This window comes from Girardinichthys multiradiatus, chromosome 10, assembly GCF_021462225.1.
Source record: "Girardinichthys multiradiatus isolate DD_20200921_A chromosome 10, DD_fGirMul_XY1, whole genome shotgun sequence".
Lineage (NCBI taxonomy): Eukaryota > Metazoa > Chordata > Actinopteri > Cyprinodontiformes > Goodeidae > Girardinichthys > Girardinichthys multiradiatus.
The window spans coordinates 35,964,752-35,987,335 of record NC_061803.1 but is presented as its reverse complement, the minus strand read 5'-3'; the positions used below and the strand labels follow the sequence as shown (position 1 = coordinate 35,987,335).

General features: G+C 41.9%; 1 protein-coding gene across 1 annotated transcript in view; it reads right to left on the bottom strand.

Moving 5' to 3' along the window:
- The window catches only part of fmn2b (formin 2b), a 53,647-nt gene that overhangs the window by 18,185 nt on the left and 12,878 nt on the right, over positions 1-22,584 (bottom strand). The window contains exons 5-8 of the mRNA XM_047376106.1: positions 21,459-21,511; positions 15,531-16,582; positions 10,012-10,156; positions 8,831-8,918 (exon numbers count right to left, since the gene is read on the bottom strand). Of these exons, the coding sequence (XP_047232062.1) occupies positions 8,831-8,918; positions 10,012-10,156; positions 15,531-16,582; positions 21,459-21,511 (1,338 nt within the window). The remainder of the gene's footprint in view (positions 1-8,830; positions 8,919-10,011; positions 10,157-15,530; positions 16,583-21,458; positions 21,512-22,584) is intronic.

The window sequence follows — 22,584 nt, the reverse complement described above, 5'->3', positions numbered from 1 at the left end:
GTCAGTCATTTTCTACCGCTTATTCCATAGTGGGTCACGGGGAAGCTGGTGCCTATCTCCAGCAGTCTATGGGCGAGAGGCAGGGTACACCCTGGACAGGTCGCCAGTCCATCGCAGGGCAACACACATACAACCATGCACACACTCATTCACACACCTAAGGGCAATTTAGAGTGACCAATTAACCTAACAGTCATGTCTTTGGACTGTGGGAGGAAGCCAGAGTACTCGGTGAGAACCCACGCATGCACGGGGAGAACATGCAAACTCCATGCAGAAAGACCCCTGGATGGGAATCAAACCCAGAACCTTCTTGCTGCAAGGCAACAGTGATACCAACTGTGCCACCGTGCAGCCCTTGACCAATTGTATTGAAGTAATTTTAAGCTGGTATTTATTTATTTATGTTTTTGCACTTTAAGACATACAATTTCCGACTCTTCTTCTGAAATATTAAATTCAGCTCCACTTTTCATAATTCAATTTTGGACACTGACATTTCCGAAGAGCCAGATAAGAGCCACTTATAATATTTTGAAATTAAGCCTCTTTTAAAGCAATTAGTTGTCATCCGTTCCTCTAAAGATGTAAGAGGTGGCAGTTGGACAGATTGTGTCATCGTATTGGGGATATTTCTGACCTACATGCAGAAAGACTCTCAGGAGAGAATAGATCAGTTAAAGAGGTTTATTGTTACAGTGAATTATGATGTACAGGAACTCAGGTCCGGAGGGAAACAGCAACGCGGGGAGACCGGGAGCTCTGCAACAGAAACAGAGGTGAATAGAAAAAGTTGGTGGATGTGGATAAACAATGAGAGGCTTACTTGGTGTTGGAGACTGATCCGCCGGGGGGCGGGGGGGATCGAGAGGTCCTTGGGGAATGAAGACAGTGAGAGATGTCTGGAGAGTGATTTGTGATATTCTTGCCTGCAGCAGAGGTGCAAACCAGAGGGCTCGGATGGTTGCGGTGCTGGGCGGACAGGTAGTGCAGTAAGGAAGAAGCCAGTTGTGGAAGTAGTAATCCAGAGGTCCACAGGAAACTTGGAACGGCAAAGGTGAGTCCACTAATGATCATTTGGAAACCGTGCTGATGTGAGGAAACCCTTGAAGAGGGGAGACACCGGAACGAAGTTTAGTGGAAGAGAGAACACAAAAATGCTCAGGAGAAAGCTCAGGCTTGGCTCAGAGATATCTAAACACTAGAACGAATGCTCAGAATAGCAAGAGGTGGCTTGTTGTTACCAGTGACGGTTAACACTCAGGCAAAGAGTGACTGGCTTCTAGCCTCTTTATCCTGCCAAGTTGATTGCACCTGATGTGCTGCACCTGTGAGGAGGTGCGGCAGGAGGAGGAGTGCTCAGCCAGCAGCCGACTGCAGGAGGCCCTCTGGTGGAGAAGTTGCAGGACAAAACAGACAGAACACAGAACCAACAATCACAGATTGGGGATCCCAATCTGTGACTGCTTTTATCTTAGCGGGGTCTGCACGTACCTGTCAGCCCTCGAAAATGAAGTCCAGAAAGGTAACTGTGGGTTGATGGAATTCAATTCAATTCAGTTTATTTATATAGCGCAAATTCACAACACACGTCGTCTCAAGGCACTTCACAAAAGTCAGGTTCATACATTCCAATTAATCGTAACCATTGAACAGTGCAGTCAGATTCAGTTATTTATTCAAATTGGTTAAAACGTTTTTCTATCTAAGGAAACCCAGCAGATTGCATTGAGTCAGAGACTTGTAGCATTCACTCCTCCTGGATGAGCAAGTAGAGACAGTGGACAGTCACTGGCGTTGACTTTGCAGCAATCCCTTTTACTGAGCATGCATGTAGCGACAGTGGAGAGGAAAAAATCCCTTTTAACAGGAAGAAACCTCCAGCAGAACCAGGCTCAGTGTGAGCGGCCATCTGCCACGACCGACTGGGGGTTAGAGAGAACAGAGCAGAGACACAAAGAGAACAAAGAAGCGCTGATCAAGGAGTACTTTCTATCTACTTTGTCTAACAGGTCACATTTGTCTACTTACTGACAGAACACAGAACCAACAAACCCCACATCCTGACAGATGGATTTTGTGATAAAATTAAATTTCTCAATTTCTTCTTAAAAATTTGAAAAAGTGTTTTCTTAGTATATCTAATTTCAAAACAATTTCTTCAAAAGACATTATTATCCCTAAACAGGGCTAAACTGAGAAATATTATAATTTATATTCGTCCACTTTTTTTTTTTTTTACCACAAATCAAATATCTATCAATATCTGTCATATTTCGAACTATAGGATAATTTGTCTCATATTGTAGTTTCTTTAAATTGGCAGGATACTTGTACAGGTTTAGTGGTAAGTTAGTTGAGCTTGATTCAATATCCATCCAAGATGGAATGTTTTTGAATGAAAAATAAAACATTTTTGTCCTCAGTTGTGTTGCTAAGTAGTACCAATAAAGTTTAGAACATTTCAAACCCCCAGGATCAAAAGGTAAGTATAATAAGGATAAACAAATCCGAGGTTGTCCCAAATAAATCTGCTAATCGTATTTGACATTTTAATAAACATTCCTGCAGGTGGCACCAAATGAATGTTTTAAAATATATACATAAATTTAGGTAATACATTCATCTTTATAAAATGTATTCTTCCAATAAGTGATATTGGGAGAGATGACAATCATTCCTGTCACGGTGTGACATTTTGGACTTTCTTTGAGGTTTTTGGTTTGTGTCTTTTTATTGTTAATTAATTCCTTCGCCTATGTTTAGTCTATGCATTAGTTTCACCTGTTCCTTCTGTCTCCCTGCCTCCTTGTCTCATCTGTTCCATCTTCCTTTGATTACCTGCCCTTTGTATTCCCTTAGTATATTAGTTAGTCTGGTTCATGTGTTGATTGCTGGTTCCTCGTCTCTCAACTCGGGCCTCTACCCTTGACTGCCATGTGTTCCATGTTCCTGCAGAGCTAGGAGATGTAAGTTTTGGACTTTGACTCTGGTTAACTCCTGCAGTGATTTCTGTTACGTTTTGGATACCTCTGAATAAAGCTGAAGATCATTCAACATGCGGCTGCCCAGCTCAGACCTGCACTTTGGTCCGACAACAAATATTAATGCGACAATTCCAGTTCTTTTGAGGTTGCTTCTACTAGTGTCTCATAGTTTGTTAATACAAAATTTTCTAATTGGAGTACTACTATTATTAATATCTAAATAAGTAATCCCAGAAGTAATTTTGAAAGTATTTAAACTTTGTCTTATACTTTAATTGTCCTCAACTTTAAGTAGTGATTGATGAGTGATGATTTCATAGTGTTTACTTTATAACCAAAAAGATGGCTGAATTGCTTTATTAAATCTAAGAAAGATGGAAAGGAGTTATTTGTTTAAGAAATAAGATAACATCATCTGCGATTAAAGCTATTCTATGTTTTTTACTACCAATTTTAATTCCTTGTATGAAAGTACTTGATCTTATTACAATTGCCAGAGGTTTAATTGCTAAAATGAATAAAATTGGCAACAGCGGTGAGCCTTGGGGGCATCCTTTCCTAATTTTCAAGGATTTAGAAATGGTTTCATTAGTTATAACCTCTGCTACAGGATTAGAATATAATTTTCATAGTTTTGTAACCGACTTGAACCACATGCAGGAAATGCTCAGGAGAAACAGGAAACTTTGTAATGAGTTTATTGAATACAGAAATACTGGGCACTCTGGTACATGGAGGGGTAGGCTGTAAAGAAGAAGCGAGCAGTAAGTAGGAGTAAAACTAAGAACGGATTAATGAATAAGCATTTCCTTACAAGGCTGGGTGAGTTCTCCACCAGGAGGAGAGGGATTCAGACTGACCAGAAAGAGCACACAGTGCAGTGAGTACGAAGGCTTCCAAACCAGGAGTGTGCTATAACGAGTGGTAGTACGGTGCCGGAGCTGGATCACTTGAGAGCGGTGGAGGGTGGACAGGTTCTGTGGAATCGGTGTGAGGCAGGAAGCACTTGGCGGCAGCCAGCAAGGTAGTCCTGTAGGACAATAATGACGTGGCTACTGTGAAGCAAAGGTACTCCAAAAATATGCTTTAACAAAGCAAGGCAGCAATCCAGCCTGGGTAGTATCCAAGTAGTCTCGATCACTGAGGACTAACACTCGAGCGGTGAGATGCTGGCTGCCTGCTGCTTAAATACACCGAAGCTCATCAGTGAAGATAGGGAACACCTGTCACCTCCACCAGTACTCCAGCACCTGCTAAAAACCAAGCACATACACACACACACACACTGCTGTGTGGCCACCACGACAATAATAGTTTAATCCAAATCCAAATCTACTACATACTTCAAAAAGACATGGCCATTCTATTCGATCAAACGCCTTTTCCGCATTAAGTTCAAGAATGCCCGCATCTTCCTCATCTTTTTGATTATGTAGGATATGGAGAACTCTTCTTACATTGTGAAATCCCTGTCTGCCTTTTATAAATCCATATTGATTGTCCCCTATAATAGCTGGTAGCACCTTTTCTAATCATTTTGACAAAATGTTACTCAAAATTTTAGAGTCCGTATTTATTAAGCTTAATGGTCACATGTTTTCACATTTTGTATTTGTTTTGCCAGGTTTAGGTAATAGAATAATCAAAGATTCTCTCATTAAGTTAGAAAGGTTCCCATTATAGAAACATTCAATATACAGGTCCTTCTCAAAATATTAGCATATTGTGATAAAGTTCATTATTTTCCATAATGTCATGATGAAAATTTAACATTCATATATTTTAGATTCATTGCACACTAACTGAAATATTTCAGGTCTTTTATTGTCTTAATATGATGATTTTGGCATACAGCTCATGAAAACCCAAAATTCCTATCTCACAAAATTAGCATATCATTAAAAGGGTCTCTAAACGAGCTATGAACCTAATCATCTGAATCAACAAGTTAACTCTAAACACCTGCAAAAGATTCCTGAGGCCTTTAAAACTCCCAGCCTGGTTCATCACTCAAAACCCCAATCATGGGTAAGACTGCCGACCTGACTGCTGTCCAGAAGGCCACTATTGACACCCTCAAGCAAGAGGGTAAGACACAGAAAGAAATTTCCGAACGAATAGGCTGTTCCCAGAGTGCTGTATCAAGGCACCTCAGTGGGAAGTCTGTGGGAAGGAAAAAGTGTGGCAGAAAACGCTGCACAACGAGAAGAGTTGACCGGACCCTGAGGAAGATTGTGGAGAAGGGCCGATTCCAGACCTTGGGGGACCTGCGGAAGCAGTGGACTGAGTCTGGAGTAGAAACATCCGGAGCCACCGTGCACAGGCGTGTGCAGGAAATGGGCTACACTTTTCTTTTATTGGTCGGATGAAATATGCTAATTTTGTGAGATAGGAATTTTGGGTTTTCATGAGCTGTATGCCACAATCATCCGTATTAAGACAATAAAAGACCTGAAATATTTCAGTGTGCAATGAATCTAAAATATATGAATGTTAAATTTTCATCATGACATTATGGAAAATAATGAACTTTATCACAATATGCTAATATTTTGAGAAGGACCTGTACATGTCTTGTGTTGTGTGGAGTTTTATATGCAGTATTATCAGCAGAAACATTTCTGCATTGAGGCGGTGTTCTGCAGGGCGGAGGTTTCACATGCTGAGTGGAGCAGCTTTGGTTTGGTTTGGTATTTACCTGATTGAAACATGACAACACAGACCTCTGCAAAATCATATATGCCCAGACAAGTCCAACTTTATTGTTTGCTTCATTTAACTCAGAAAAAAATCAAACTTCAGAACAGTCTATAGTCACAAAATTAAGCTGACATGCATGTTTACATTACAACCTTAAATTTAATGTATGTTATTCCGATTTTATAGATGAACAAGTATTGCAAACCTTACATCAAGGTGGCTGTCTTTAGACAACAATTACAAACATATCTTTTGGAATACATAGATGGATTACTAATGGATTCATCCAAGTGAACAGAATGGATTTGGTTTCTACTGTGCACCATCACTGACTGTGGGTACTTGACACTGGACTTCTGGCATTTTGGCATTTCCTTCTCCCCAGTCTTCCTCCAGACTCTGGCACCTTGATTTCCGAATGACATGCAGAATTTGCTTTTCATTCCGAAAAAAGTACTTTGGACCACTGAGCAACAGTCCAGTGCTGCTTCTCTGTAGCCCAGGTCAGGCGCTTCTGCCGCTGTTTCTGGTTCAAAAGTGGCTTGACCTGGGGAATGCGGCACCTGTAGCCCATTTCCTGCACACGCCTGTGCCTGGTGGCTCTGGATGTTTCTACTCCAGACTCAGTCCACTGCTTCCGCAGGTCCCCCAAGGTCTGGAATCGGCCCTTCTCCACAATCTTCCTCAGGGTCCGGTCACCTCTTCTCGTTGTGCAGCGTTTTCTGCCACACTTTTTCCTTCCCACAGACTTCCCACTGAGGTGCCTTGATACAGCACTCTGGAAAAAGCCTATTTGTTCAGAAATTTATTTCTGTGTCTTACCCTCTTGCTTGAGGGTGTCAATAGTAGCCTTCTGGACAGCAGTCAGGTCGGCAGTCTTACCCATGATTGGGGTTTTGAGTGATGAACCAGGCTGGGAGTTTTAAAGGCCTCAGGAATCTTTTGCAGGTGTTTAGAGTTAACTCGTTGATTCAGATGATTAGGTTTATAGCTCGTTTAGAGACCCTTTTAATGATATGCTAATTTTGTGAGATAGGAATTTTGAGTTTTCATGAGCTGTATGCCAAAATCATCCGTATTAAGACAATAAAAGACCTGAAATATTTCAGTTAGTTTGCAATGAATCTAAAATATATGAATGTTAAATTTTCATCATGACATTATGGAAAATAATTAACTTTATCACAATATGCTAATAGTTTGAGAAGGACCTGTACATATCTTACATACGCTTTACCAATTTATTTTTTAAATATTTATATATGTCAATAGGGAGACCATTCAGTCCTGCGGATTTACCTGCTTTTAAGGAGTTTATAGCTTCCAAGATTTCCGTAATATTCATTTGTGTATCCAAACTATCTCTGGCATTCTTTCAAATTTGTGGAAAATGTATTTTATCTAGGAATTTTGATTGTAGGTTTGGTAGGACATTATATTCGCTACTATACAATTTTTGAAAGAATTGTTTAAATGCAGCGTTTATCTCTGTTGGATCTACTGTAGTATTCACATTAAACGTCTCTAATTTGGTGATAGACCTTCAGGTTCCTGTTGTTTTATACGCCATGCAAGGAGTCTTCCGAGTTTTTTGCCTTGATCATAATATTGTTGCTTAACCTTTGTAAGTTAGCAGCAGCCTTTTCAGTTGTTATTTCATTATACCACGTTCTAAGTGGTAGTAGTTCTTTCAATATTTCACTTGTATTTTGACCTCCTTGTACGCCGCTCTCTATCGCCTGTATTCTTTTCTGAAGATGTTTTGTCATCTCATGCCTTTCTTTAGTTTTCCTACTTGTGTAACTAATAATTTGCCCTCTTATAAATGCCTTAAAGGCTTCCCGTTGTATTACTGCTGTTGTTTCAAATGTATTCTGGAAAAATCATCCTAAGGATTCTAGAAATCGTTTGTCTTGCATCCATTTTATTTGAAATCTCCATTTATTATAATTTCTATGGCATTATAATGCCCATGCACACACATATATTCACTCATTAACGCACCCATAAATAAATGTTCCAATGTGTCGAAGGTCATACAATCACAGTTTACCAACATATCAATGTGGCCTGTATACTTTAGATGCAGTCTGTATTTAATAAAGTCAATCACACAATTATAATTCCATCTTCAGATATAATTTTTGTAGAGCATATCTGCCCTGGCACATGTAGGCAACCATGTGCTCTATATGGTACTCCTGAAATGCAGATACATGCAACATTAACAAAAGGAACAATAAATTATACTTATACAGGACATTAATCTGACATAGTCAGACTTTTGGTCCACACTGTGGTATAAGAACTGAAGGTCTCCACTAATGTAATTGTGTTTCTCATTAGACCTTTATCCCCATGTACTCAAGAGTTTACTTAAAATGTACTTTTATAATTCAGTCCACTTCCCACTTGTAGTACAGCCACTATCTTAACTGTCCTTAACTTCCCCTTAACACTACCCACAATTCCTTTCTTAATATAATCTTATTTCCTTTTCTGACATACATGAGCATACTTCATTGCAAACTGTCTTCAGATCTTTTTACTACCAATTTGCCTCCCAGTTGTTGGATCATATTGATCTTGGTGATTACAAACAATCTTCATCTCTAGTCTATTTACCTTCCAAAGCTGTAGTACGTTTTAAAGTATTCAGCCAAATCTCCTCACTTTAAATTGCAGAGCAAACCTGACACAAACTTCTTGTTTACTACATCTATGTTTATAAAATTTGCCACCTGAGGCTCAAGTGCCACTTCCCATCTTACTTGTTTTGAGATTGCACCTTGGGAAATGGTGGATTTCCAGATCCCTTTACTGGCTTCCAGAGCAGCAGAAACAAAGACTAAAAGTCCACCCACTGATTAATGCCATATAAACATAAAAGTGTATAAACTTTTATTTATCATATTAAAATAGTAAAACTTGCCGCCTCAATATGGTTACCCTTTTCTTAAAGGTGTCACAACTGCATTAGAAAAAGGTTAGAGAAGACGCCTAAACTGAGCCTTGTCTGAGTAACATGTACCTAGACAATTATAGAGAAATCCTAATTTCATGTGGAGTTGTTGAACCTGATGACTTTGTAAAAATCACCCAAATAAATAAAAAAAGTACAATGCTGGTTGCACTGGACTCACCATGCTGGATGTCTTTCATGTCGAGGTGCAGGGAAGACATTAGGATTCCAACAGCCTGTGAGCGCTTGTTGTTCAGGAGCTTCGCAACCTAAAAACAGATCTATATGTTCATCCAACCAGTAACAATAATTGTCTCTCTCAAGTAAAAACACATGCACAGTTTGGGTAGCAGTATTGTGCATAACCATGTTGAAAAAAATGTGTCACTGACATTAACAACTTAAAAATGTTCCTTTTTAAAAAGACAAATCTGAACAGAACTGAAGGCTAATATAATATTATACTAATTGATCATGACCTAAGGTATATATTTTTCAATTTTATTAAATAGAGAGAAAGAGGTCATCTGGTCACTGTGAATTCAGATTGTTTTATTTATGAACATGAATTAGTTATTCTTTCTGTCATGATATCTGAGAAATTTGGTTTTGTGTTAAGCTTTATTTTGGAGCTATTTGGAGCTAAAATGATTTCTGTTGTTTCTTTTTACTTTTGGACAGCTGAGATGATGCATAAACATAGCTACAAAGCGTGCAACTGGAGGCAGCTAATCAGCATCTCTAAATTCAAATATAACTAAACTCCAACCCCAATCCCAGATTTGTTAAAGAGGCGATGTTGTGGATGCAGAGTAGGAATAAACCAGAGAGAAGGAGGAAGTTCAAATCATCTCTTCCAACGACAGCAAACAAAGTGGATTAATTTATATTGACAAAGGAGGATCAGGAAAGCAGTAAGGTGTTTTTTTTAGTGAGATAAAACTTCAGGATTACATCCAACATCTCTCGTTCTAAATATACAAGCATACAGAGGTTTGAAGAGGAGCTCCAAAAGTACCCTACAGTGAGCTGCCCATTAGAATTTCCACATGGTTCCTCATCCTGTCAGCAGCTGACATGCAGAGGGCTTGGGGGAGGTCTGAGCTATCTGAGTGCTTTTCTAGTTTTATTTGAATAAAATAACCTGACAGATATGTACAGATAAAAATGAGCCTGTATGCTAGATTCTGGAATATATACATTATGGTCAGAATTGATAATCAACATTGTCTTCGAAATATATAAATATGAGGGAAAACCTAATAATTAACTTAAGTGATTTTATTTTTCTGAAAACCTGAATGATTTATTTATTTATTCAATTATTACCAACATTGAAAGTACTTAAAGTGTCACACAGACCTGCTTTGCCTTGGATTTAGTTATGGTGTCAGAGAGTGGCTGCTTCTTTTCTTTTACTGCAGTTTTCGAGAACAGTGCCACAAACTCTTCAAAGTCTACGTCAGGTTCCTCAACCGTCTCCCACACGAGCGAAGAAGGAACGTCCCTGAAAAACACAGGTCTTAAACAGTTTCTAGTAACAAATCTAAACTTTGAGAACTCATTTTCTCAGTCGTTAATAGCTTGAATCATAACAATCCATACATAGACCAAAGGTTTTTCACATCCCTGGCAGACAGCCTTGTTCCTTTGGTTCTTGTAAATGGCAGTAATCTAAATTAAATTGAACAGACTTGAAATTCACACTCAAACTAAATTTCTTATTAATCTTTATTCAGAGAAAACCTATTTCACAGACATTGCATAACAGTTGAAAACTACAAGCATATTTCTAGGGCTGCACAATATTTGGCAAATGTTGTCATTATATCAGCGTGTGCAACATTACTATCACAAAACACTGTTTGGAATACATTAATGGTTGGTTCCCATGTAATATTTACCATGTTGGACAGACTTGTTAGGGAGGTCTTAGCATCCTGGGCATTTGTGCCTATGTGGACTCTAAGGCAGCAAGGAGAATAGAAGACTGCAGTAGATTCCTATACCTGACACAGATGATGGTGCCCCAGATGCTAAAGGTCACAGATGGAAGGTTGGAAGCCGAGAGGAAGGAAAATGGATTTATCACAACTGATATTGTCATCATATGATTTTCTAATACTGTGCAGCCCTGACAGAAGACATAGAAGATGATGTGTGTGGCCTGCTGTCTTGCTTTTGCAAACAGTTTGTAGGGATTTTCTGGAGTTTTGTGGATCCTGTTATCCCCTGCATGGTCTCTGAATTTAGCTCTGGAGTCTGCTGTGCTTCCCCACCATGGTTTTCCTGCTTTAGGAAACCCAGAGGTAAACTCCAGAAACCTGTGTGTGACTGTGACCTTGGGGTCACCAGGTCAATTTAGCATTGTGTAAAGGAGAGGGGTTATTGATTGTGTTTAGGAACCAGCATCACTGCAAACAGCAGCAGGGATTGGTTCCATGTTCCAGTTTGGATATGCTTCTGTTTGAACTGGTCGTTCCCAGCCTGTACTGACCACCCAGATACAAAAAAGATTTATCTTCATAGACTTTCTTGCCAAAACGTTGCCCATAGTATCTGAGGTTTTAATCTAGGGGAATTTTAACATGCGTGTGCATTGCCCTGATAAGTCACCGGCAAAGCATTTTTTTACTTTCATGCAGTTTATGGCAGGTTCCACACACCATCAGGGGCATACTCTCAATCTGGTTTGATCATATCATATTCAGTTTTTAATAGTAGCCTCAGGGATGCAGTTCTCTCTAATCATAAAACAGTTTTATTTAGCATTTCCTCAGTCTTCAGCCAAGCCTTGCTGGATGGTTAGCTCTTCTACTGCTGCTTTGTTTGCATCTGCTTTTACTTGTGAGACTCCCTAAGACTCTGAAACACCTTAAGGTTTTAGGAGCTCCTCTACCACTTGCAGGCCATCTGCATTAAAACTGTGGCTCTAACTATGGCACAGTGGCCCTAAAACTAGAAGTCCTAAAACTACTTCTCATCCCTGGTTAAATGACATCACCAGAGCGGCTCCACGAGGGTGCACAAGAGTGGAGAGGAAGTGGACATGATGCAGGTTTCATTAGGCATCCTAAGAGAAAGTCAAAAATATCATCAGAAAACATCTGAAATCATCTCCTGCTGATGTGATCCCTGCATCCCTCTTTAAATACGTTTCTCCCACAAAACCTGTTGCACTGACATCCCACATCATCAACGTCCTAGAGAGACTCCTGTTGGCCCACCTGAGTAGGCAAACAATAAACTATCAAGACCCCCTTCAGTTTGCTTATCGCTGTTGAAGTTTGTGCTTCAACAAACCCACTGTCATCTTGACAACCCAGCAACACTGTGAGGATCATGTTCTTTGATTTCTCCAGCGCATTTAACACAATCCAACCTGATTTGCTTTGTCAAAAACTCCAGAAGACTCAGGTGGAGGCCTCAACAATATCTTGGATCAAAGACTACCTGACAAACAGACCACAGTTTGTGAGACTGAAGGGTTGTGTGTCTAGCCAGGTAGTCACCAGAACAGGAGCACCACAGGGGACGGTACTCTCACCATTCCTTTTTACTCTGTACACCTCAGACTTCCAGTAAAAGTTCTTGCTCTGCTCTCGGTGGAGGACCCACGCGTTTTCTCTCCCTCCCTCTTGCCTGCTTCTGCATCTGCTTTTGTCTGTATTTTTCTCAGAGCCTCACTTTACGTATCCTCCAAACTTTTAAATTAAGGATTTGGTCAGCTGGTCTCTCAACGCGATTGATCAAATATTTTTCATGGGAAGACAGGGTAAAGGAGAACCCTCTTGCCCAGCCAGTAAATTTTTCTCTGGATACACAATGGATTCCTGGCAACAGTGGAAGATTGTGTGCTTGACTACAATGTCGGTTGAGGATGTAGAAGACATTTATATATTTGGATCTTTGATAACAGGATTTCTGCTTTTTGGAGCCGGCGGTTAACTGACTTATCGAGTGAGTAGCAAAATGTGGGCAGCTGTTCAATGCATCCCAAAGCTGCCTGCGATGCTGGATGGAATCTGCAGAGCGATCAATGCTCAGACTGAATTGTTCAGAGAGCTAAGCCGCAAGCTGGATACGGTTCTTGAACAGAATCGTAGCCTGGAAGAGGCTTTTGGACTCAGAGGTGAAAGGATTTAATGGAGAAGGTTGTTCGCTCCAGAACTGTGGGAAAGTCCCAGAAATTTGGAGATTTGGATTCGCAATTAAGAGATAACAGTAAAAACTCTTAAAGTGGTTGGAAATCCACACAACTGCTTGAACCAGAGCACTTACTGTTTTTTCTAAATCTGGCGCCCCAACGTGGCCTTGGTAACCTCTGCTAAGTGGCTATCGACAAAATATCTCCTGGATGTTATGTAAACATGGCGCTCTTTCCCAGCACCCCCGAACAGCTGTGACCCAGATAAGACTTTGCGGCCGATTGAGAAAACTTCCATCTCTCTCCTCAAGGACAATGGCGCTCTATCTGTGTTGACAGTGTAATTCTTGCAAACACACTCACAGTTATATGTATTCGCACCCTCAAGATTCCACCGCACCCTTGCAAAATCTTTTCTTCTTGTGTGTTGCTTAGCCCTGCACCTAATTGCGTGATTTCCTTACTTTTTCATAGATTTTTTGTTTTGTCAGAAGGATTACCAGCGAAAACGAAATATTATTAGTAATAGAAAATTTGGACTTACACCAATGACCCAGCTTTCTTAATTAGACTACAGTGGACTGTTATTACTTAGTTCAACTTCAGTACCAGTAAAAGCAATATATTATTAGCATCTGAAAATGTGGATTAAAGCTGTTTTGTACCAGTGACTCAGCTTTCCTAGTTAGAATTCAGTGGATTGATGAGACGATCAATATTATCATCTTCTTTTAGCATAAGATGCTTTATTATTAAGAGTGGCTTGGAACCAATTTCTACCAGTAAACTTGGAAGGATTATTTATTATTATTACTCCCAAGGATTATAAGTGTCATTTGATTTGTTTTTCTGTGATTGATTTTCTGTATCATTGTAATGTTTTTCCTCATGTACAGCGCTTTGAGTGCCTTGTTGCTGAAAAGCGCTATATAAATAAACTTGACTTAACTTGACTACAAGACAGACTCCTGTCATCTGCAGAAATACTCGGATGATTCTGCAGTCGTGGGGTGGATCAGAGATGGACAAGAAGCTGAGTACAGGGAGCTGGTGGGCCACTTTGTGGCATGGTGTGGAAACAATCATCTCATCTTGAACGTGAATAAGACAAAGGAGATGATTGTAGATTTTAAGAGAAACAAGAATAGATGAAACACTATTTCCATCATGGGAGAAGAAATGGAGGTGGTGGAGGAGTATAAATACCTCGGTGTTCACCTGGACAACAGACTAGAGTGGAGATGCAACTGTGAAGCTGTCTACAAGAAGGGACAGAGCAGACTGTACTTCTTGAGGAAGCTTAGGTCCTTTGGTGTTTGCAGCTAAATCCTGCATATCTTCTATAAGTCTGTTGTAGAGAGAGTGATCTCTTCTGCCGTCATCTGCTGGGGAAGCAGCATCAGAGCCAGGGAATTAAAAAGCTCAACAAGCTGATAAAGAAGGCTGGCTCTGTTCTGAGGACTTCTCTGGAACCTCTGGAGATCATTATGCAAAGAAGGATTCTTCATAAAATGAAGAACATTATGGAGAACCCTGAGCATCCTCTTCATGAGACTGTCCTACAACAACAGAGTGTCTTCAGTCAGAGGCTTCTTCAGATCTGCTGTAAGACAGACGCTACAGGAGATCCTTCTTGCCCACATCCATCAGCATCTACGACTTGAAGAAACCTGCATAAGATGACCTACAACAGCAATTAATTTCGCTTTGGAATTAATGACGTAATTTTGAATTGAATTGAATTCGGCCAACAGAAATTACCATCAAAAACTAACAAGCTAACACCCAGTGATACATCTACTTAAAACAAGCCTGGTCTTGACCCTTTGGTCTGTGGGAATTACAGACTGTCTCAAACTCCTTTTTCTCTTGAATATTGTGCAGAAATTGAATTGAGTTTTTCCAGTCTGGCTTTCAACATCTCCAGAGCACAGTTCCTTGAAATGTTTTAATGAGATCTTTTGAGCCCCTGATCCTCATGCTTCTTGGTTTGTCTACAGCATTTGATACTGTTGATCAAAGTGTTCTTATTTCTTGTCTTAAGCACTTGGTTGAGTTTATAAGAGTTGCATTGGTTTGGCTTTAGTCATATTTGAGTAACAGGGGTTTCTGTGTGAAAATTCATGCCGCTTCCTCTTTTATTTGGTGTTCCTCAAGAGATATCTTCTTTCTCTCTACCTGCTTCTATTGGGACCTAGTCTAAGGAAACTTGGTACAGCCTTCCATTGATTTACATGCCACCAATATAACCCAACTTTTAATGGGCCCCTCCTGCTGTATGTTGATGACATCAAGGTGTGGATGGCTCAAAAAGTTCTTAATCTCTGAAATATCCAGGATCTGTAGTCAATATGGGTGTTATCATGGACTCAGATTTTTAATTCTTACTGATTAACTCTGTTCTGCAAAACAAAAAAGCCTTTTGAAGATCGTCATATTGAAGTCTGTGTTGTCAGTGCATCATGATTACGTAATTCACCTTATAATGGATGAAGTCCTGTCACTATATCATGTCAACAACTAGTGCAAAATACAGCTGTTTGTCTTTTAACTGGAGCACTCAGATATGAGCTTTTAACACCTATTCTGTTCTCCCTTCACTACTTCCCGGTGCATCAGACAATAGATTTTAAAATACTCTCAACTACAATCAAGTCCAATTTGACCTGTTTACATTTTAACTAATGCTATTGTCCTGCCAATCATACCATGGTTCTCTGGTCAGCATCAATACCTCTTTGTGTTGAGCTGGATCCTGGTCCAATAAAGGGGCTTCATTGGCCTGGGGGGCTCCACTGCAGCTTTTCTGGCTGGTTTCTCCTGAATTAAAGCAAGAGAAAACAGACCCACTGGCAATAGGGGGGGTAGTGAACCCGTTGTTTCTGGAAGACTTGGGGGAACAGAAATTGCTCCTGGTGGAGGAGGGGGAGGAGGAGGAGGAGGCCCACAGCCTGGTGGAGGGGGGGGAGGAGGAGGCCCACAGCCTGGTGGAGGGGGTGGAGGGGGAGGCCCTGGAAGTCCTGGTAAAGGAGGAGGAGGAGGAGGGGGTGGAAGTGGACCAGGAGGGCCTGCAAGTCCTGGTAAAGGAGGAGGAGGGGGCGGAGGCGGAGGGGGAGGGGGCGGAGGGGTAGAGGGTGGTCCTGCAAGTCCTGGTAAAGGTGGGGGAGGGGGCGGAGGGGGAGGGGGTGGTCCTGCAAGTCCTGGTAGAGGTGGGGGAGGGGGTGGAGCCAGGCCACTGGGTAGAGGTGGAGTATGAGGAGCTTTTGAACCAGGTGGATGAAAGGGCAGAAGTGGAGGGGGTGGCACTGTATCTGAACCTTCAGGTAAGGGTGGAGGAGGAGGTGGGACCAAATTCAGGCCTGAGTGAAGTATTGCAGTTTCTCCTTGAGGCAGAAGAGGTGAAGCAGAAGGCTTCAGTTGACATGAACAATCATGATTGGATGGGGGATGTGGAAAGCCTCCATCCAGCCCTCTACAAGGCACTTTGAACCTAAAGCTGTCATCCATTGGCGAGGTCTGCACTGACTTGACCTCCTGGCATCCTAGTGAGGGTCCTGTCTCTGTTTGCAGATGAGCATCACAAAGAGACCTCATTAGGCCCTCTTCTCCTCCACATTCTCTGTCGATAGTAGTTGTGGTGGTTGTCATACACATCTCCTCCAGAAGAGGGGGCTGACGTTCCAGCTCCGCAATTTTAGTCCTGAGGTCTTCTATAGTTTGTTCAAGCTGCTGGATGACATTAACGTGTTTTTCCTTCAGTTTGGTTGAGGGCAACACACATTCCTCCTGCAGAAAGGGAACATCCATGTTTTAACCTAATTTTTCTGTTATTTTGTTCATGGGACAAAACCACAGATGTGATATTTTGAAACAATGTAAAGTAGTCAGTATAAAGCTTGTATAACAGTTTAAATCTGCTCTCCTCTCTTAAGAACTCAACAAACAGACATTAATGTCTTAACCGCTGGCAACAAAAGTAAGTACACCTCTAAGTGAAAATGTCGAAATTGTGCCCAATTAGCTGTTTTCCCTCCCCGGTGTCATGTGACTCGTTATTGTAACAAGGTCTCAGGTGTGAATGGGGAGCAGGTGTGTTCAATTTGATCTTATCATTCTCACACTCTCTGATGCTGGTCACTGGAAGTTCAACATGGAGCCTCATGGCCAAGAACTCTCAGAGGATCTGAAAAAAAGACTGTTGCTCTACAGAAAGATGGTCTAGGCTATAAGAAGATTGCCAACACCCTGAAACTGAGCTGGAGCATGGTGACCAGGACCATACAGCGGTTTAACCGGACAGGTTCCTCTCAGAACAAGCCTTGCCATGGTCCACCAGAGAAGTTGAGTGCACGTACTCAGTGTTATATGCAGGGGTTGTATTTTGAAAATAGACGTATAAGTGCACTGATGGATACCCTTATGTTTGAACATGGTGTTCATTATGGACAATCCGTGACTACCACAGAAGTCCAATAACAAAACACCGCTCGGATTCAGATTGGGAAGGCCATTCCTCCCAATCACGCCTCTCCGGGTGTCACTGTCGTTTCCCATGTGGGAAGACCCCCAGCAGAATAATGGAGTCCCCGGGAGGGGCACTATCCAGCACCCCAGACAGGGACGCCAAGAAGGCCGGGTACTCCGCACTACCACTCGGCCCGTAGGCTGAAATGACAGTCAGAGACCTCTCCCCAACCCGAAGGCGCAGGGATGCGACCCTCTTATCCACTGGGGTAAACCCCAACACTAGACGGCTGAGCTGGGGGCCGACAAGCAAACCCACCCGAGCTCGCCGCCTCTCCCCGTGGGCCACTCCAGAGTAGAAGAGAGTCCAGCCCCTCTCGAAGAGATGGGTTCCAGAGCCCACGCTGTGCGTGTAGGCGAGCCCGACTATTTCTAGTCGATATCTCTCAACCTCCGCAATAAGCTCAGGCTCCCTCCCCCCCATCGAGGTGACATTCCACGTCTCTAGAGCCAGCCTAAGCAACCGGGGATCGGGCCGCCGAGGTCTCCACCTTCGTCTGCTGCCCAATCCTCTTTACACCGGTCCCTCACGGTTCCCCCTGCAGGTGGTGGGCCCACTGGGAGATGGTCTCGCGTCTCTCGTTCGGGCTTGGCCCGGCTGGAGGAGGTGTCTGGGGAGAGGGACGTCTGGGCGTCTCTGTTGAGTCTGCTGCCCCCGCGACCCGGTACACTAAGTGTACCGAAGTCAAATTCCTTGTTTGTCTGTACAAACCATTGACTAAAGCTGATTCTAATTCTGATCCCCTCTCTTCAGAAACTGGGCCACAGGGCAGTACTCCACTATGATGATGACCCCAAACGCACCTCCAAGACAACCATGGTATTGTTAAAGAACCAGAGGGTTCACCAAAGGTGCTGGACTGGCCAAGCATGTCTCTACACCTAAATCCTATGGAAAACCCTCAAACGGAAGGTGGAGGAGTGCAAGCTCTTCAACCTACACCAGCTCCATGACGTTGTAATGAAGGAGTGGAAGAGGATTCCAGTAGCAACCTGTGTAGTTCTGGTAAACTCCATGTCCAAAGGAGTTATGACAGTGCAGGAAAATTAGGTGGCTTTATTTTGTCATTTTTCTTTAAAGGTAGGCGGACAGGAAACGGGATGAAGAGAGGGGGAAGACATGCAGCACAGGTCGCCGGAAGTCCAACCGGGGGACAGCCACATCGAGGACCGAAGCCTCTCTATACATGGGCTTCGTGTTCTACCATTGCGCCAGCGCCGTGCCCCAATGTATATACAGAGATACTCTACAGGTCCTTCTCAAAATATTAGCATATTGTGATAAAGTTCATTATTTTCCATAATGTCATGATGAAAATTTAACATTCATATATTTTAGATTCATTGCACACTAACTGAAATATTTCAGGTCTTTTATTGTCTTAATACGGATGATTTTGGCATACAGCTCATGAAAACCCAAAATTCCTATCTCACAAAATTAGCATATTTCATCCGACCAAAAAAAGAAAAGTGTTTTTAATACAAAAAACGTCAACCTTCAAATAATCATGTACAGTTATGCCAACTGGCATCCTTTTGCAGAAATGACTGCTTCAATGCGGCGTGGCATGGAGGCAATCAGCCTGTGGCACTGCTGGGGTGTTATGGAGGCCCAGGATGCTTCGATAGCGGCCTTTAGCTCATCCAGAGTGTTGGGTCTTGAGTCTCTCAACGTTCTCTTCACAATATCCCACAGATTCTCTATGGGGTTCAGGTCAGGAGAGTTGGCAGGCCAATTGAGCACAGTGATACCATGGTCAGTAAACCATTTACCAGTGGTTTTGGCACTGTGAGCAGGTGCCAGGTCGTGCTGAAAAATGAAATCTTCATCTCCATAAAGCTTTTCAGCAGATGGAAGCATGAAGTGCTCCAAAATCTCCTGATAGCTAGCTGCATTGACCTTGCCCTTGATAAAACACAGTGGACCAACACCAGCAGCTGACACGGCACCCCAGACCATCACTGACTGTAGGTACTTGACACTGGACTTCTGGCATTTTGGCATTTCCTTCTCCCCAGTCTTCCTCCAGACTCTGGCACCTTGATTTCCAAATGACATGCAGAATTTGCTTTCATCCGAAAAAAGTACTTTGGACCACTGAGCAACAGTCCAGTGCTGCTTCTCTGTAGCCCAGGTCAGGCGCTTCTGCCGCTGTTTCTGGTTCAAAAGTGGCTTGACCTGGGGAATGTGGCACCTGTAGCCCATTTCTTGCACACGCCTGTGCACGGTGGCTCTGGATGTTTCTACTCCAGACTCAGTCCACTGCTTCCGCAGGTCCCCCAAGGTCTGGAATCAGCCCTTCTCCACAATCTTCCGAAGGGTCCGGTCACCTCTTCTCGTTGTGCAGCGTTTTCTGCCACACTTTTTCCTTCCCACAGACTTCCCACTGAGGTGCCTTGATACAGCACTCTGGGAACAGCCTATGCGTTCAGAAATTTCTTTCTGTGTCTTACCCTCTTGCTTGAGGGTGTCAATAGTGGCCTTCTGGACAGCAGTCAGGTCGGCAGTCTTACCCATGATTGGGGTTTTGAGTGATGAACCAGGCTGGGAGTTTTAAAGGCCCCAGGAATCTTTTGCAGGTGTTTAGAGTTAACTCGTTGATTCAGATGATTAGGTTCATAGCTCGTTTAGAGACCCTTTTAATGATATGCTAATTTTGTGAGATAGGAATTTTGGGTTTTTATGAGCTGTATGCCAAAATCATCCGTATTAAGACACTAAAAGACCTGAAATATTTCAGTTAGTGTGCAATGAATCTAAAATATATGAATGTTAAATTTTCATCATTACATTATGGAAAATAATGAACTTTATCACAATATGCTAATATTTTGAGAAGGACCTGTATATATGTATTAAAGACACACACGACTGGCTACTTTATTAGTACACCTTAGGTAAATCTTTCTAGCACCTCCTTTGCCTTTGTGACAGCCTACTTCCATGGCAGAGATTCAGAAAGTGTTCAGAAGATTCTTCTGAGATTTTGGTCCACATTGTAACAGTGGAGCCCATTGAAGAACAACGAACTTCTCATGTTCAAGAGCGTTCTGTTTAGTTGTGACACCTTCATGGAGAGGGGCATCAACTGAGCTTCTGCTGCCAACTTAATCCTCTCCTTCTACAGATGATCCACTTGGCCCTTTCTTTCAGTGTATACCCCCAGCTCTCTCCTGGACATAGCTACTGGCCAAGCTATTCCTGTGGCTAACTGTAGGTGCTCTCTTTCATACTCTAGTCTCTTAGCTGCTCATCTGTGTTCTTCTCCAAGACGAAGCCACTAAAGGAGCTACTACCATTAACTTTTTTATGTTTTTTCACATGAAAAGTACTCCTGGATCAGTGCTTTTGTGTGTGAATGTTTTTTTTTTTGTATGCATTTTCTTTTCAAACCCCCAGTTGGTCGTGTCAGATGGCCACTCACACTGAACCACATTCTGGTTCTGCTGGAGGTTTCATCCTGTTAAAGGGGAGTTTTACTTTCCACTGTCGCTACATGCATGCTCAGTATGAGGGATTGCTGTTATTGAAACATGTGTCATGAACTGGTGCTATAAATAAACTAAATTGTATTGAACAGAATAAATAAACTGTAGCCTCAGTTTTCTAGTCTTTGCTGAAAGGAGTGACACCAGGTGTGGTCCTCTGCTGCTGTAGCCCATCTGCTACAAGGTTAAATATGTTTCTTTGTAGTAATGAATAATAATTTGAGCATCTGTTGCCGTTCTGTCACCTTTTACCAGTCTGCCCATTTCCCCTCTAACCTTTAACATTAACAAAGCATTTTTGTCCATCCAACGTTTGCTCAGTGGATATTTCTCTGTTCTGAATCATTCCCTGTAAGGTCGAGAAATGGTTGTGTTCAATCAGCAGGTTGTTAAATACTCAGACCAGTACCAACAAACATGCCCCATTCAAAATCCCTTTCCTTCTCATTGTGATGCTCGCTTCAAACCTCAGGTTTTTGTATTCACCACATTTAGATGCCTAAACTAAATTGCTCACCTTTAATTGGCTTATTTGCTATTTGTGTAAATAAGTAATTGAACAGGTGTAAGTAATAAAGTGACACACAGAACAACTGCAACTCTAGAAATCAATTCATAGCATGTAGAGAAAAGTGAAAGGACCGACCTCTGATCTTTCCTCGTTTTCCTGTTGTCTTGTTGTGACAGCTTCATAATGATCTACACAAAAAAATGATACAGTGCAACATGAATACTTAGGTCCAAACAGTGATAATTAAGAAATATAGGTTAAAAATGTTGCTGATAATATGCGGCCTGAGCCCCACAACTGTCACCCCACTGGATGGATGCGTTCTGGTTTCAATGAGGCAATATGGGGCTGATTTCAGCTCAAGCCAGTAAAAAAGTAAAGGCTGAAGTCGGGTTAAATTCTACAGGCCTTTCCTGTCAAGGTGTTGAGCATTTATATATTTATATAACATATTTTTATTTAATATGTTTGCCAAAGTTGTCACAGAGACAAGTGCTAGTCTAAACCTAGCGGCAATTACCAACATCCGGCTATTATAAATAGCAACTAATACATTAGTTTTGATTACATTTGTTGTGGTAATTTAAAACAATATGTTATTTTATGTGAAGGAATTGCAATTAATAATGTGGAAATGTCATAGGTGTTGCAAATTTTGCAGGCTTACAATCTTTTTACTTTGTGTTTTGTGTTTTTAAGGAGGAAACAGATTCCTACTTGGTCGTCTAATCAAGCTCACAGCTTGCTGATTGCAACATCAATTAGCTTTCTACAGTGACTTGCAAAAGTATTTACACCCCTTGGCATTTTTCATGTTTTGTTGCCTCACAGCTTGTCACATCTTCCCACTGGGATTTTTTTTGCCCATTCCTCAAGGCTAAACTGCTCCAGCTCCTTCATTTTGGGTGGCTTTGTCTTTTGAACAGCACCTTCAAATCTAACCACAGAGTCTCAATTCTAGGCCCTCCAACACATTTAAATGTTTCACCTTGAACCACTCTAGTGTTACTTCAGCAGGATGCTTCGTGTCATTGTTCTCATGGATAGAGACCCTCTGTCCCAGTTTCAGATCACGGGCAGACTGGCAGGTTTGCTCCAGAATATTCCTGTATTTAGCACCTTCCATCTTTTCCTGGACTTGGACCAGTTTCCCAGTCCTTGCTGTTGAAAAACATGCCCTCAGTATGATGCTGTCACCACCATGTTTCACTGACGGGGTGGTGTTCTTCAGGGTATGGGATATGTTTGGTTTGCACCAGAC